This window comes from Salvelinus alpinus, chromosome 29 (genome assembly GCF_045679555.1).
Source record: "Salvelinus alpinus chromosome 29, SLU_Salpinus.1, whole genome shotgun sequence".
Lineage (NCBI taxonomy): Eukaryota > Metazoa > Chordata > Actinopteri > Salmoniformes > Salmonidae > Salvelinus > Salvelinus alpinus.
Genome location: NC_092114.1, coordinates 29,057,820 through 29,075,619, shown reverse-complemented (window position 1 = coordinate 29,075,619; position 17,800 = coordinate 29,057,820). Strand labels below are relative to the sequence as shown.

The 17,800-nt window shown below is 42.6% G+C and overlaps 1 protein-coding gene across 3 annotated transcripts in view; it reads right to left on the bottom strand.

The window, feature by feature from the left end:
- Positions 1-2,336: 2,336 nt before the first annotated feature.
- Positions 2,337-17,800, bottom strand: part of LOC139558453 (PHD finger protein 14-like) — a 146,207-nt gene continuing 130,743 nt past the window's right edge. For all 3 annotated transcript variants that reach the window (XM_071373590.1, XM_071373588.1, XM_071373589.1), the window contains exon 20: positions 2,337-3,857. In XM_071373590.1, the coding sequence (XP_071229691.1) occupies positions 3,765-3,857 (93 nt within the window). In that variant the 3' untranslated portion in view covers positions 2,337-3,764. The remainder of the gene's footprint in view (positions 3,858-17,800) is intronic.

Sequence of the window (17,800 nt, the reverse complement as noted above, 5' to 3'; positions counted from 1 at the left end):
AAATTACTATACAAAATTCTTGCAACCAATAGAATGTTATATATATGGGGGATACAATCTTCCCAGCTCTACAGATTTTGCTGTGAGGAGGCAGAGTCATTAGATCATTTATTTTGGTATTGTCCATATATATGTAGCTCGTTTTTGGTCACAGGTCCAAGAATGGCTGAAGAATTGCAACATTTGCCTAGAACTAACGCTACAGATAGCAATACTGGGTGATTTGAAAAGCCATAGTCAATCAATCAATAATATAATAATTATTTTAGCAAATTGTTTAATTTTTTATTTACTTTACAATCTGTAGAAGCTATGAGAATAGAAAGGTTCAGTACTTTTGTGAAGCATCACAGCACAGTTGAAAAATATATGGCAAATAGAAATCCAGAATGGATGATGTTGAGAAATAGATGGGAGGGGTTGAATGGAGCTGAAGGGTGGGACTAATAACAAGATAACCAATGTAAAACATACGGGGTCTGTAAAATGTATATAGGTTCAACAATATTGGGAAAAAGCACAGTTACAAATAGAAATCAAACTGGATGGACATCAGAAATAGAGGAAGGACTAAAAACAAACAAAATATAACTATTGTAAAATAGATTGTGTCTGTAAAATGTGTATAAGATGTATAAACTGAAGGTAGAAGCCTAAGTGTTTATTAGTTTACTCCAATTGGGGGAAGGGTGGTAGGGTTTGCGGGGAATAATAAAGGTATATTCTTTAAAAAGTATGTATATCTATATAGGTATGTGTATGTATATATGTGTATATGTATGCATATGTGTATGTATATGGATATATATATTTACCCCAAAAATATATGGCGGATAGGAAATGATGCAAACAATTACATTGATAGAAGCAACAATCTTTCCGCGATAATAAGCTGATCCCTCATTAAAAAAAAACAACGCACTGTTTCCATCAACTATCATCAAGTTTTCTCACGGCTTGATAGAAGCTTTGTGAACTGCGGTGGCACAGTGGTCTAAGCAGCGCCCTCTTACTCTGAGCATCACCAGTTTGTGCCCAGTGCTTTTTTTGTGAGTGCCAAGGAAGCGTATATCGACGTTCTCAGGACTTTTTCAAATGGCCGAAATCGCCGTCGATGTATAGCCACACCCAAAACATTAACACGAGTGCTTTTTTTCATTCTTCTCTTGTATTATTTGTTGTTCTAGACAGCTGGCTGTTGAGCACATCTCCATCTGCTATGGAGGGACCATTAAGATCTGTTTAATATGCTGCGACTGTAGATAGGGGTGTAGACAGGAGATTGGCGGAGCACACACACACACACACACACACACACACACACACACAACACACACAGAGAGATTGACGGGGCACAGGGCGACGGAGCGGGCCACTCTGCCATTAACGTGCCCAGAGCTGTTATTACAGGCCTAATGACATCCCTCTCAGACCGCACGCTGGGAAAACGGCGGCGGGAGGCCCGGCCCTATCGTCTGCGGGCGCCAGCCACCAGCCGCCCCCTCCCATCAAAGAGCATCAATTCTAACGTGTCTTTTCCTTTTCCTGAACGAGGGACACGCACTCTCTCTCTCTCTCTTTTCCTCCCCCCAAAAAGAGAGACACAGGCTCTCCAGATAATGTCTTTCACGGTTCAACGGCTGTACAGGGGTTCCCTCCTGCCTCCCTTGAAATGGGAAAATTAATAGTTCCTCTTTGAAACAAATTGGCATTACGCCCCTCGATGCATTAATGTCTAGATGCTGCTAGCCGCCTTGACATAGGGGTGGGGGTGGGGATAGGGGTGTGGATGGGGGAGGGTGGGGGGGCGATTGTGAGGCAATGAGATATAAAGATCCATCAGACATCGTTTCATTTATCAACCCTTTTGTATATGAATGTTACACAGAGAGGCGAGATAGATAGGGAGAGCAGTGTGTCTGTATGGAGGATTGTGAAGATATGCATGAGTGTGTGTAGAGCACAGACCCCTACTAGTGCTGGCCCATGACTGCAGTTTAAATGGGGGTTAGAGTGAAAAAATAATATAGAGCAACATATTATATATATTAAGATGCCACCTTGCTGTCTCTGGCCCCTCAACACTCCACTACTGTAGGCTCAGATCTATAATGAATCCCAAATGGCACCCTATTCCCTAAATACTTTTGACAAAGTAATGCAATGATCAAGCATTCAAAGTTTAATGGTTGCCATTTCATTTCCCTTTTCATGACGGCAGTTCTCCGAACGCTTGGTGTAAGGACTGTTCTTTATGTTGACAACATTAAAATCATCTTCAAAATTAAAACAAACTGGAATGTCATAGGGACAAAAGGAATGTTATTACCATAATATTGTTGTGGAATTGAAGTTTATTGGCACTTTAACGTTTACAAAGTATCTAAATACATACTCTTAGCAAATGCATATCCCCCCCAAAAATACATGACCTTTTCCTTGTTGCTTTAATGTCAAATCAAAACGTACAATGATACATTGGTAGCACTTAAACAGGTAAGTCAACGTGTTGACTTGTGTTGTAGTTCCTGGACAGCCTGGGTTATAAGCCAGAGTTGGTTTCCTTTGACTTGTAGTGCAGCCACAAGCAAAGAGGATAGCTGACTTCAAATTGGTGCCACCAACAGGCCACACCATATGTATGAGGTTACTGACATGTCAGACAGTGTGAACATAAATGCATACACACATAAAAACTAAAAACTCATAAAAAAAGAGGTCATGACAATCGATAGAGAGAAGACCAGATAGCACCAACAAAAACTTTTTTAAACTGGTGATACAAGACCGTGGTGTTCACATGCCATACAGAAAATAGAGTTTCAATTCAATGGTGATGAGAGATTGTATAAGAAATACTCGACCCCACTGAATACTTCACATACAGTGTATGTAAACAGGGCATTGAGGAGATAGCATGATCCCAGATTTGGGAGCAGGCTACTGAGGATAGTGTGAACACCATACTGTATAATGATTAGTGTATGAAAATAGATCTGAAGGAAAATGTTTGGTTGGTCATAAGCAGGTTCATATCCTCTAACAGTCTGACTGGTCTGGTCCATCCAGATACTTTCTCTGGGTTTTATATTTGATTTCATCTCTGCTGCAAAATACCGCCATGGACAGATGCCCCTGAAAACAGAAATCTAACACTGGACTCCCCCGAATGAAAACCTTCTTAGTCAGAATACATTGAGGAGCTGTTTCATGAAGATCTTATATACAAACTATAGAAACACAATCTAGAATATATAACCTAAAATAGATTCTAGATTGTATATTTCTATGATAAAACCTGCATGTCAGCGACATCATCTCCAGTTACCATAGCGAGCGTGAGGCTTCAGATCTGTCCTTTTTGAAAATATATACTATGACTTGAATTCCCTCTAAAAGATTCCACGGTACATTCTTTACCAAATACATTCTCTACTCTAAAATATACTGTTCCTCTGGCTACAAAACGAACGTGGTTAGTACCTCTGTGCTCTGTCCCATATCTTACTGAGAAGAAAATGTGTGTTAGCCTGATCCCAGATCTGTTGATGCCATCTTGTTTGTGTTGTCATTAGCTGCAAACCAGGACAAACAGATCTGGGACCAGGATAGAGATGAGCAGTAATGTCAGTAAAACTGTGAGACATTACAGACTGTCCTGTTACCTACAGATCTTTGAAGTGGAATTGATGACACTGACCGACCGCTGACCAATAACATGAAGATCACTGTGCTCAAGATAAGGTCACACAGTTGTTTTTGTTTCAGTTGGGAATTTCTGTTGGGATGTCGTGCTCTGTCGTTTCCTCTTTGAATAAATCGTCCTCTTCATCCTCCTCATGCTCCTCCTCTTCTTCCTGAAACATAAAACAACATATAATAGGAATATTCAGGCACAGTATTTTCCTCACCTGGGTCCTCAAAATGGGTCTCTGAAAGGTCAAAAATATAAATGCCTTTAGACCACAGTTGGACAAATCACATCCGAACTCACAACCATAAATTCGATTTTTAGAAAGGTCTGTCACAATACCAACAAGGATAAGTAGTTAGTGTTGGTAGGTTAGTGTTGTGCTGGTGTTAAAGGCATTGTTCAGCAGCCATTTCCTCTTAGAACAAAGAGCTGTAGTCAGGGTGGGCAGGACTTGACACCCAGCTGATTCAGAAGGGAAGGTAAAGTGAAAGTGACGGTGGCGACAGCCGCAACAGTGACTAAATGACTCTGACAGATGCAATTATCTCCTTCTCTAGAGGTTAATATACACACCGAGTTTGAAAATGTAATGACTGCTTTAAGGAGCGTGTGTGTACGTGCAGCTGGACAGACCTACATGAGGTGTAGGCCTAGTGTAGATTCTTGGTGTGGATGTGAAGACCTGCTGATTCTTCTAACAGTGTGTAGATGTGGTTCTGTTTCCCCTCACAGTATCCTTATAGTATACTCTATATCTAACGACATAGCAGAAAGGCAATGGTACATTCCTCAGTGCTCGCAAACACCAGTGTAGACGACCCATTATGGCTGTGACGGTCATAGAATTTTGGATGACAGTTATTGGTCAGCCAATTAACCACGGTCACCATAATAACCTTTCGAATAACATATATACATACACTACTGTTCAAAAGTTTGGGGTCACTTATATAAAAAAAAAAGTCCATTAAAATAACATCTAATTGATCAGAAATACAGTGTAGACATTTTTTATGTTGTAAATGACTATTGTAGCTGGAAACGGCAGATTTTTTTATGGAATATCTACATAGGCGTACAGAGGCCTATTATCAGCAACCATCACTCCTGTGTTCCAATGGCACGTTGTGTTAGCTAATCCAAGTTTATAATTTTAAAAGGCTAATCGATCATTAGATCAAAAGTCATTTACAACATTAACAATGTCTACACTGTATTTCTGATCAATTTTATTTTATTGGACAAAAAATGTGCCTTTCTTTCAAAAACAAGGACATTTCTAAGTGACCCCAATCTTTAAATATGCACATTTTCTTCTCTCCTCAGTTCCTGACTGCATGTGTTGCTGCTGCAGGGAGGGGGGCGTTGCCTAAGCATAAAACACCTGGCTTGTTTCAGCAAGGAGAAACAAAGTTGGTCTCAACCTCACAAATGCCCAGCCGTCCAGTCTTCAGTCAGCTGTTCATTCCACAAAAAAACTGTTATGACGGTTATTTTATTTTCATGAAGGTCTTTATCTACGACCATCGGTTACATGGTTATAAAGTAATTGTGCCAGCCCTACTCCTATGGTAGTTATTATAACACAGGAGAAAATCTCCCAGACCTCCCAAGTGCACTTCAACAGCAGCTAATTGGGCCAATTGAGTATTTAAACATCAGACTGCAGTCCCTATTAGCCCTGGTCAAAAGTAGTGCACTGTATAGGGAATAGGGTGGAACGCAGCATAACTACGAAGCAGAGTGGATCTCCCAGGCTTGATAACTGCAAGACATTAGCAGTGGAGTCGTAAATCAGCCAGGGCCAGAGTTTAGTTCTGGTTCATATATCACCCTGTAACTCACACAAACCTTGTCTGGGTCTCCTCTATGGACGCACTTTTGATATGCAGCCTCCCACCGGTGAAAAATGCCTTACTTTTTCCTGAACTCAGGATACTTCTCCACCTCCCTCCTTCGGCCGGGCCCCACCCGCGGGCCGATATAAATCTATCATTGCCGGGGACGACATGTCGTGAACCCCGGCCGACGTACGTATCGGGCCGTGCCATCCACCAAATCTCTCGGACAAGCCTGCCAATTTTCCAATTACCTGTAGCACCATTCACTATCACATCCCCAGGCAATGGGGAGACAGGAGGCGAGGAGAGACCAGGCTGGCCAATAGCTAGTGCATGCTAACATGCATGCTAACATGCTAAGGGCTAAGAGGAGCTCCTTAAGTACTGGAAATAGACTGACTGGCTGATTTTAATGTACCTACGCTGACCTGGTCATGTTTTCTGTTAGCAGCTCCAGCAAACACTTAAAGACTTAATTTGTCCAGTACGGCACTACACAATATACACTGAAGGAGATAAAGAGAGCCAGGAGGATGACAACACTACACAATATACACTGAAGGAGATAAAGAGAGAGGCCAGGAGTATGACGGCACTACACAATATACACTGAAGGAGATAAAGAGAGAGGCCAGGAGTATGACGGCACTACACAATATACACTGAAGGAGATAAAGAGAGAGGCCAGGAGTATGACGGCACTACACAATATACACTGAAGGAGAGAGAGGCCAGGAGTATGACGGCACTACACAATATACACTGAAGGAGATAACGCTACACAAGTAAAACGTGTTCAGAGAGAGACGGGAGCATTTTCAGTATTTTTACTAGTGTGAAATACTGTACATAACATGTTTAAATAATCACATTTATAAAAACATGGAAATGTGCTGATATGATCATTACTACACTGCTGCGGAGGACATGAACAATGACAAGTAACTAACAGCTACTACAAGCTGTGGTGTACCCTTTCCATTATGACCACAACCATAGGAGTAGGGAAGACAGCACAAAGAGATCTGGCACCAGGCTTGGAGAACCCCTGAGCCTGTTCCTTCACAGAAACAGAAGAATGAGATAGTGGGACCGGCCTTGCATCAGGGCCCCCTGACAGACAGAGTGATATTTTCTCTGTGAGGAGTGGAGTGGAGAGGAGAGGAGAGAGCCACCAGAAAGCAGTCTTCCCTCAAAGGGCCTGGAGAAAGGGAGAGAGTGGTGGAGGAAGAGGGGATAAGAGGGAGAGAGAGAGAAACTGACAGGCTCTGGCATATCTCCATCACTCCCCTTTGGGAGAGAGGTATGGGGAGAAGGGGATGGAGGGGAAGAGACAGAAAGGTAGAGGGAGAGAGACTGTTCCGCCCACACATAGTCTCTCTCCATGGGTCCCCAGCCCTCTGGCACCAGCAGCACATACATGTATGATAATGATATGCCACATTTTTTATTCTAATTGAGTTGGGTGTTCTTAAAGGGCATGCAGAGCCTGTCGTCTCCCGCTCTCCTGCTTTCTCACACACTGCTGCTGCTGCTCTCAACATGTGAGTCTGGAAGGAAGGAGAGAGGTGGAGAGAGATGGAGACTACTCCCCCCACACAGGAGGAGGAGAGCAAGGATGAGGGGGAGGAGAGAAGTGAACCCTAGGTGGCAACAAAGGCCCATGGAGCTGCTAATGTGCTCGAGGCTGAGACCCCCACTGCCTGAAAGGGAGAACACAATCGCTCCAAAAGACAAGTGAAACAACCCCCTCCTCCATCCCTCCATCCCTCCCTCCCCCCGCCTACACACCACATGCAGAAAACTTCATAAAGCGGGATAAAAAACAATGCTGTAAAATAAAATGTAAATGTCCAACACCACATCTCCTTCTTTAATGAGCTTCAGCATCGTCCCTTTATCAAGCTGGCGCAGTCCTCACAAGAATTAGCAGCTAATTAGTAGGACTTACTTTCCTTTTTGCTTTGATTGTATTTATCAGTGTGGTTGTCTGTGGTGCACTGTGTGTGTGTGGTGGAGGAAGTAGTGTTATGGAACTGGGTTTCTTTGATAAGTGCTGCTGGGTGGTTCTGAGGGGTTTACAGCATCCCTGCAAAGTATTGATGCTCCTAGAACCACATGAAAAAACCCACGGTGTGAACAACATTAAAGCATACAAATAACTAACGATTAAAACACCTCATATGACCAACACTAATGTCCAAAAGAGAGTGTACAAAGACAGACACTGGTGTGAAGCCCTGTGTGTATTCATACAGTCATCAAACACTCTTTCACAAAGACAATATTTGTGTCCTTTTGAAAGGGACAAATGAAATTCTAATGGCACAAAAGGAATTGATTAAGTAAATGAAGAGTGGTGTGTCTGTGAGTGGGTGAGGAAGAAAGAGTGAGAAAAGAAGAGTGTATGTGTGTGTCAGTGTATAAGCATGAAATGTGTGTATGAACGTCTGTGTGTGTGTGTGTGTGTGTGTGTGTGTGTGTGTGTGTGTGTGTGTGTATGAGCGTGGGAGTTTATGAGCATGATTGTATGTGTATGTGTGTGAGTGTGTGTGTGTGTGTATGAATGTGCGCACCGGTGTGATTTAAAGCCTCTGTGGCCATTCAGGAGAGGACACAATATAATTGGTTGGGTCATAAACAGTGGTTTCATTAGCTCGTTCAGACAGTGCATTACATTTAAACACATCTCACCCACACACACACAGCCTCCTCTCCTCTACCTCGTTCTTCTCCGGTCCTGTTCTCCCTCTCTTTTTCTTCCCCCCCTTCTCTCTTCCCTACTCCTCTCCCTCTCCTCGTCTTCCTCTCCGTCGCTCTCTACACCACACCGCCCAGCCAAACCAGTCACCAGAAAGCAGCACAATTAAATTTCATGACTGCGCATATTTGTGATTCCCATTTCGTTTATTACAAAGGGCATTCATTAATCTCACTTCTTTTCCGAGAAGCGGATTTCCATTTTAGTGAGGCATGACAGATACTGAGGTGAGCCTACCAAGCCAGGCTTAATTTAATCAGAGGTAAAATGCACAAGCGGGAGGTTTTTTATCCTCTGTTTGATAAGAGCTGATGCTCACAGGGAAAATATATGGTGGCGGTGGCGGTATGTGTGTGTGTGTGAGGGGGAGAAGAGAAGTCATTTCTCTCCAGTTTCCAATTTGAACCATTTAAAATGTGGCACTAAATCATAAATAAAGGCTAAAGGCAAAGTGCTTGGTAGGAATCTGTGGGACAAACTGGCCAAAGTGCCTCTTCCATTATCTCTGAGTAATGGAGAGGAAACAAATAACAACAACAGAAACCTAAAAGAAGCTGGAAATGAGGGACCAGAGGACAAGTCAATGAAAAGCCTTACAGGTTGAGGGACTGCTGACTGGTGAATGTGGCCATTAGTGCTGAGCGATTAACCAACATTCCAGGTATTATTTATTCTTTACAACTCGTTCACCTACATCTGTTCAATTATTTGAATTCCATTTCGTTCAGTTTTTTTTCTGTGAGCTCGATGTGCAGTTTCTGTAGAGATAAATCCGATCAAGCCTTAACAGTGTAAGATGTAGTAGGAAGTTGTAGTTTCCAACAGGCCACTATTCTACATAGTTTAGAGCAGAAAACAAGGCAATTAAATAAAATGACCATAATCCATTGCGTGCCCGCTTACTTGTCCGGAACAGACACAAAGACGGAGAGAAAAGAGAACACAATATCTAGAGGGAGAGAAAAGAGAACACAATATCTAGAGGGAGAGAAAAGAGAACACAATATCTAGAGGGAGAGAAAAGAGAACACAATATCTAGAGGGAGAGAAAAGAGAACACAATATCTAGAGGGAGAGAAAAGAGAACACAATATCTAGAGGGAGAGAAAAGAGAACACAATATCTAGAGGGAGAGAAAAGAGAACACAATATCTAGAGGGAGAGAAAAGAGAACACAATATCTAGAGGGAGAGAAAAGAGAACACAATATCTAGAGGGAGAGAAAAGAGAACACAATATCTAGAGGGAGAGAAAAGAGAACACAATATCTAGAGGGAGAGAAAAGAGAACACAATATCTAGAGGGAGAGAAAAGAGAACACAATATCTAGAGGGAGAGAAAAGAGAACACAATATCTAGAGGGAGAGAAAAGAGAACACAATATCTAGAGGGAGAGAAAAGAGAACACAATATCTAGAGGGAGAGAAAAGAGAACACAATATCTAGAGGGAGAGAAAAGAGAACACAATATCTAGAGGGAGAGAAAAGAGAACACAATATCTAGAGGGAGAGAAAAGAGAACACAATATCTAGAGGGAGAGAAAAGAGAACACAATATCTAGAGGGAGAGAAAAGAGAACACAATATCTAGAGGGAGAGAAAAGAGAACACAATATCTAGAGGGAGAGAAAAGAGAACACAATATCTAGAGGGAGAGAAAAGAGAACACAATATCTAGAGGGAGAGAAAAAAAGTTGCTTTGCGAGCCTGAAAATACATGATCTAAGTTATTGATAGTTGATACTTAGCAGTCCTAAACTATGCCTTATTTACTTTGAAGAACTACTAAAATAGTGATTTTGTCAGACAGCATAGGCAGCAGCTCTCTAGATATGAGATGATGACTTGGAATAAAATAATAAAGTAATCAAATAAAACAAATATTTATATTATAAAGTAAATTGAATAAATTATGGTTAATAAGTGATAAGCAATAATCCCTCAGCTTTTTACCAAAACAGAGGCGGGGCGGCCGTTTTGTTATTGTTTCATCAATGGATTTGCCCTTTAAACAGCTGCATATTATCAAGACATCAAAGTGTCACCAACAAAAAGGTGAACAATAGGCCTATAGCAAATGCAGCATATGGCATTCATTTTGCAGATGTAAATAGCACTTTTCAGTAGTGCTTAAAGCATGCCATTCCATGAGTGCAGCATTTATTTTTCAACTCGACTCAATGAGCAACAGAGTAGGGCTGTCTAATAAGTCCTTAGTTTTGGGGTTATGCTCGCGTAAAACATTTTGGCTAATCTATACTTCCATATTTCCAAGTCCTATTCTTGAAGATCAAGGGGTATTACATGGTTTTTAATGTAAAGATATAATTTAATGGTATTATTATATGTAGTAGAAAGCGATGGGTTAGAAGAAGCCTACATAACCAACCCATAAAGTACAATGTAACATCCATATATGGCCAGCTATGTAAACTTTAACATTGATTTATCCTGCAATAGATGTTGTTCAATTGGTAACATACATTTTTGTTTTCTTCTAATGCCTCTTAAGGGGAAAGCAATCTAAAAGTAACTGAACGTAATCAGATTACTTTACTGAGTTTGGGTAACCCAAAAGTTAAGTTACTGATTACAATTTTGGACAGGTAACTAGTAACTGTAACAGATTACATTTAGAAAGTAATCTATCCAACCCTGGAAATAACACATATGGATTCATGTAGTAACCAAAAAAGTGTTAAACAAATCAAAATATATTTTAGATTCTTCAAAATAGCCCCCCTTTGCTTTGATGACAGCGTTGCACATGCTTGGCATTCTCTCAACCACCTTCACCTGGAATGCTTTTCTAACAGTCTTGAAGGAGTTCCCACATATGCTGAGCACTTGTTGGCTGCTTTTCCTTTACTCTGCAGTCCAACTCATCCCTAACCATCTCAATTGAGTTGAGGTCGGGTGATTGTGGAGGCCAGGTCATCTGATGCAGCACTCCATTACTCTCAATCTTGGTCAAATAACCCTTACACAGCCTGGAGGTGTGTTGGGTCATCATCCTGTTGAAAAACAAATGATAGTCCCACTAAGCGCAAACCAGATCGCTGCAGAATACTGTGGTATCCATGCTGGTTAAGTGTGCCTTGAATTCTAAATAAATCACAGACAGTGTCACCAGCAAAGCACACCATCACACCTCTTCCTCCATGCTTCACGGTGGGAACCACACATGCGGAGATCATCCATTCACCTACTCTGCGTCTCACAAAGACACAGCGTTTGGAACCCAAAATCTCAAATTTGGACTCATCCGACCATAGGACAGATTTCCCCCGGTCTAATGTCCATTGCTCGTGTTTCTTGGCCCAAGCAAGTCTCTTCTTCTTATTAGTGTCCTTTAGTAGTGGTTTCTTTGCAGCAATTAAACCATGAAGACCTGATTCACGCAGTCTCCTCTGAACAGTTGATGTTGAGATGTGTCTGTTACTTGAACTCTGTGAAGCATTTATTTGGGCTGCCATTTCTGAGGCTGGTAACTCTAATGAACTTATCCTCTGCAGCAGAGGTAACTCTGGGTCTTCCCTTGCTGTGGCGGTCCGCATGAGAGCCAGTTTCATCATAGCGCTTGATGGTTTTTACGACTGTACTTGAAGAAACTTTCAAAGTTCTTGAAATGTTCCGCACTGACTGACCTTCATGTCTTAAAGTAATGATGGACTGTCATTTCTCTTCGCTTATTTGAGCTGTTCTTGCCATAATATGGAGTTGGTCTTTTATCAAATAGGGCTATCTTATGTATACCAACCCTACCTTGTCACAACATAACTGATTGGCTCAAACACATCGAGGAAAGAAATTCCACTATTTAACTTTTAACAAGGCCCAACTGTTAATTGAAATGCATTCCAGGTGACTACCTCATGAAGCTGGTTGAGAGAATGCCAAGAGTGTGCAAAGCTGTCATCAAGGCAAAGGGTGGCTGCTTTGAAGAATCTCAAATATAAAATATATTTTGAGTGGCTGAACACTTTCTTGGTTACTACATGATTCCATATGTGTTATTTCATAGATGATGTCTTCACTAGTATTATACAATGTAGAAAATAGTAAAAATAAAGAAAAACCCTTGAATGAGTAGGTGTGTCCAAACTTTTGAATGGTACTGTACATTCTGCATTCAGAATGAACAAAGCTGTGGTTGTGTTCATGAAAAGAGTAAATTTAGTGGGTAGACTGATTGCTAATGGAATATTTCTAAGGGATGTGTTGGTGTCGATTTCTCATCTTTCGACTCCTTCGACAAGGGTGGTAGTTGCGAATCTGCTTCAGTTTATTACGAATGATCAAATCCGGAAAGAGCCGAGTTGTTTTGGTATCGGTTTTCGTGTACTGTTGGCAGGTTCAGGCAGATGCCGTTAAGCATGTTGTTTCGTTCCAGAGGCAAGTGTTCATGTTTCTGAATAACAATGAGCAACAGCTAAATGTTCATTTTAAAGTGAGGCATGGGGAGGGGCTCTACACAGTGTTTGCCAGCAAAGATAGTCTGCAGTGCTTTGAGTGTGGGGACTTGGGGCATAAGAGCTTTGCGTGCCCACATAAAGGCCGTAGACAAGGTGAGGGTACAAGCGCCAGTGGGGGAAATCGAGGTCAACGTGCAGGGGGCCATGAGATGCAGGCAGCATAGGTGGGCTTAGTCATGCTATGGATGGTGGTGTAGATGAGGCTGGATCTAGTCATGTTAAGGATGGTGGTGTAGATGAGGCTGGGTCCAGTCATGTTAAGGATGGTGGTGTAGATGAGGCTGGGTCTAGTCATGTTAAGGATGGTGGTGTAGATGAGGCTGGGTCTAGTCATGTTAAGGATGGTGGTGTAGATGAGGCTGGATCTAGTCATGTTAAGGATGGTGGTGTAGATGAGGCTGGATCTAGTCATGTTAAGGATGGTGGTGTAGATGTGGCTTGGGTCTAGTCATCAAATCAAATCAAATGTATTTATTTAGCCCTTCTTACATCAGCTGATATCTCAAAGTGCTGTACATAAACCCAGCCTAAAACCCCAAACAGCAAGCAATGCAGGTGTAGAAGCACAGTCATGTTATGGATGGTGGTGTAGCTGAGACTCGGTCTCGTCATGTTATGGATGGTGGTGTAGATGAGGCTGGGTCTAGTCAGGTTATGCTAGTGGTTGAGGAGAGTATAGTGGGGAAGGGTAAGCGACTATGGGTGAGAAGGGGGGTGTCATGCAGAAGAGAAAAAAGGGGGAGAAGAAAGGAGTTGGGAGGGGAGAGGCTGGTGTGGTCAAAGGCAATAAGGAACCTTTGCCTGGTGCTGGGGGGGAGGCCCCGACTAGAGAGAAAGGGCAGGTGGTCAGGATGGGAGATGGAGATGAAGAAGGTGAGTCTGAGGAAGAGGACGATGAGGCGGCTTTCTTTTCAGACTCCTTCTCAATGGGTCCAGAGCTGATAGCCAGTCAAGCAGAGGGGTCAAAGTACACGGTGAGGTAACAGTCAAGGTTCCTGAATGAGACTAAAGGGAAAAATAAGGTTAATCTTTAAGCTTTTTTTTGCAATCCGGTAAAGTTATTAAGATCAGTACAACATGTGATGAAAAATGAGGGGCATGCTGTCCTCTCATTCAGGAAACGTTTCAGGTTGAGGAAGTGGGTCACAACCGTGTGTAAGGGTCTACCTTCAGACGCTGTTTAGATTCATCATTTTTTTCTGACACTGGGGCTTTTTGAGCTTTGCTATTGGTCTCTTTCTTTGCTGGCTTTTCTCCCACTTCTTATGGAGACTCTTCGGGTAGGCTCTCTCAATATAAATGGTGCCAGAGATGCGGGAAAGAGGAGTGAGTTGGGTTAATATGTAAAACAAATAAAGTACAGCTGTTGTTTCTGCAGGAGACGCATAGTGATGTGGTGAATGAAGTCGATTGGGGGCTCTGGTGGAAAGGGGCAAGTGTGCTGAGCCATGGAACAAATGTTAGTGCAGGTGTGGCAGTCCTTTTTGCACCGGGTCTGGCCGTAAAAAGAGGAGACGCTGGTGTTCAGCGGGGACTGGAACTGCTCAACGGATTTTATGAAAGACATAAATGGGGAGGAGCCTCATTCAGGCTCAGTGGGGGTGTTAACCTCTTGACGCTAGGGGTCAGATTATTATTATTATTATTTTTTAATAACGTTCCCAAGGTAAACGGACTATTTCTCAGGTCCAGATCGTAGAATATGCATATAATTTACAGATTAGGATAGAAAACACTCCAAAGTTTCCAAAACTGTCAAAATATTGTCTGTGAGTATAACAAAACTGATTCTGCAGGCGAAAACCTGAGGAAATATAACCCGGAAGTGATTTTTTTTTTTTTTTTTTTAAATCTGTGTTTCCTGGCCCGTCTTTCTTCCATTTAAAGGGGTATCAACCAGATTCCTTTTCCAATGGCTTCCTCAGGCTGTGACCAGGCTTTAGACATAGTTTCAGGCTTTTATTTTGAAAAATGAGCGAGATTTTTCAAAACTAGTCAGGTGTCCTCTGATTAGTTCCTGCGCGAGAGGGGTAGCTCTCCATTTTCTATCTCTCTTTTATTGAATAGGTTATGGTCCGGTTGAAATATTATCGATTATGTTTGTTAAAAACAACCTGAGGATTGATTATAAAAAACATTTGACATGTTTCTACGAACATTACGGATACTTTTTGGAATTTTCGTCGAACGGAATGAGGCTTTGGTTTTCTGAACATAACGCGCAACCCAAATGGCGGTTTTTAGTTATAAAAGTAATATTTATCGAACAAAAATAACATTTGTTGTGTAACTGTGAGTCTCGTGAGTGCAAACATCCGAAGATTATCAAAGGTAAGCGATTAATTTTATTGCTTTTCTGACTTTCCTGACCATGCTAATTTGGGGCTAGCCGTTGTAGCATTGATTGATACACTCACAAAAGCTTGGATTGCTTTCGCTGCAAAGCATATTTTCAAAATCTGACACAATAGGTGGATTAACAACAAGCTAAGCTGTGTTTTGGTATATTTCACTTGTGATTGCATGATTATAAATATTTTTAGTAATATTTTGCGCCCTGCAATTCAGCGGTTGTTTAGGAAAATGATCCCGCTAAAGGGATCCGTAGCGCAGAGAAGTTAAGGGACATCATTTATCAGTTTGACCTAGTGGATGTTTGGAGAACTAGACATCCCAACACAAGACAGTATACATGGGTGAAGGTCTTTTGGGGCTAGGGTGAGTGCAGCCCGACTTGATAGTTTTTACATGTCCAGGAATCAGAGCAATAGGCTGTTGGGCGCTACCATTCTCCCGATGGGTTTTTCGGATCACCACATAACCATGGCTCGGCCGTCTATTTCACCAGGGCCTCGGCATGCATCCTACTGGAGTTTAATGAAAAGCTCTTAAAAGATGCCACTTTTTGCTCAGGTTTACAGACTTTTTGGGAAAGGTGGGGGCAGCGAAGAGAGGAGGATGAGTCTCTGAGTTAATTGTGGGATGTGGGAAAAGTCCAAATTCGGCTTTTCTGTCAACAGTATACAGCTCTCTCACCCTCGAGTGTAGTATCAGTGAGGTGGAGGTAGAGCTGGTGGGGCAAGACAATGTAGACCTCCATACTAATTTAGCTGAATTACGTAGGGACCTGGGCAGTTGTTTTCAGGTTGAAGCAAAGAGAGCACTTATAACATTTACATTTAAGTCATTTAGCAGACGCTCTTATCCAGAGCGACTTACAGTTCTCCATGCTAAAGGAGAGGGATGCTCCCTGCTCCTTCTTCTTTGGTTTGGAAAGACAGAGCGGTGAAGCCAAGGGTATGCATTGTCTACAGCTGTCTGATGGGCGGGTGACCTCTGTGGTGGGGGAGATGCGGGAGCGGACTGTGGCGTTTTATAGGGCAGAACTGTGTGATCTTATGTGTGCTCAGGTTTTGCTTGCAGAACTCTCTAAGCTCTCTCTAGCACAGAGGGATGAAATGGGAAATCCTCTGTTGTCCCATGATCTGGCAGAGGCCATACCCCAGATGTCCCCCGGCCATGCAGCGGGGGTCGAATGACTCCTAGTGGAGTTTTATAAACAATTCTGGGGAATAATTGGACTGGACTTTAGTTTGTTGCGTGAGTGCGTTGGGGTAGGAGAATTGCCGATGAGCTGTCGTCGGCCGGATCTGATGGCAGTGGGTTTACTAAGGCTGGGTGACCTGCGGCAGCTAGGGGAGGAAGGGTGGAAAACCCCGGAAGTCCTGGCAAAACAAACAGGAATAACATCTCTTAGGCTGCTGGAGAGATTCCTGGAGGAGGTCCAGGAGACACTGTCTGAGCCATTAAGGGGGGTGTTTGAGCGGCCAAAGGGGGAGGGGCCACCAATGTTTCCTCCACTGCAGGTGACGGAAGAGACTGGGGACTGGCAAGGGGGTCTGGAGGACTTGTTCGATTTTAACACTCCGAGCCTGGGGGAGTTTGAAGGGGTGGGAGGTAAAGCCCTCTACAATCTCTGCATTAAGTTAAGGAACATTAGGAGCCTAACAGGAGTGAAGGCACATCAGTGGCAGGGGGTATGTGGGGCGGAGAGTATGGTGGGTTTTAGATAGAGGGGGCTCTACAAACTCCACACACGAAAGAGGTCAGGGGATCTCCAGTGGAGGGTTCTACATGGAGCCCTGGCCACTAACAGCTGGTTGGCAAGGGTTGACCTGGGAGTCGGACAAGGGTGTCCTTTCTATGTCATGAGGGAAACTGTGCATCATATGTTTTCTGCGTGCGCCAGGTTAATGCCATTAATGTCTCTGTTGGAATGTCTGTGTGAGAGGTTGGGAGTGGAGTTTACTGTTGGGATGTTTATAATGGGGTACAGCTATTCGATAAGGAAAAGGCCAAATGTCTGTTGTTGAAATTTCTGCTTGATCAGGCAATGTTGGCTATTTGGCTACCAAGGAGGAACAGGGTCAAATGGGGTCTCCGCATGCCTTAGGGTGGAATTGGAGTTCTATATAAAATGATAAAAAGTGTGGCGATGGTTCAGGAGATATGGTGTGTCGGGGGGGGCCATCTGACCAGCTGGGGAAGATGGGCTGGACATACGGTTGTAGAAGTGGTGAGATTTGGTTATTGTGATGTGTGGTGTTGTTTTGTATCGTGGGGTAGAGGGCAAGGTGAGTATGCAGCACAGGGGATATTTGTTTGAGGTTTTAATGAAATGAGGATGTATCATTAAAGAAAGACAAAAAGTCTCTCTCTCTCCCTATGAAGACTATTATATTATAAACAGGAGAGTATAGTCTCTCTCTCTCTCCCTATGAAGACTATTATATTATAAACAGGAGAGTATAGTCTCTCTCTCTCCCTATGAAGACTATTATATTATAAACAGGAGAGTATAGTCTCTCTCTCTCTCCCTATGAAGACTATTATATTATAAACATGAGAGTATAGTCTCTCTCTCTCCCTATGAAGACTATTATATTATAAACAGGAGAGTATAGTCTCTCTCTCTCCCTATGAAGACTATTATATTATAAACAGGAGAGTATAGTCTCTCTCTCCCTAT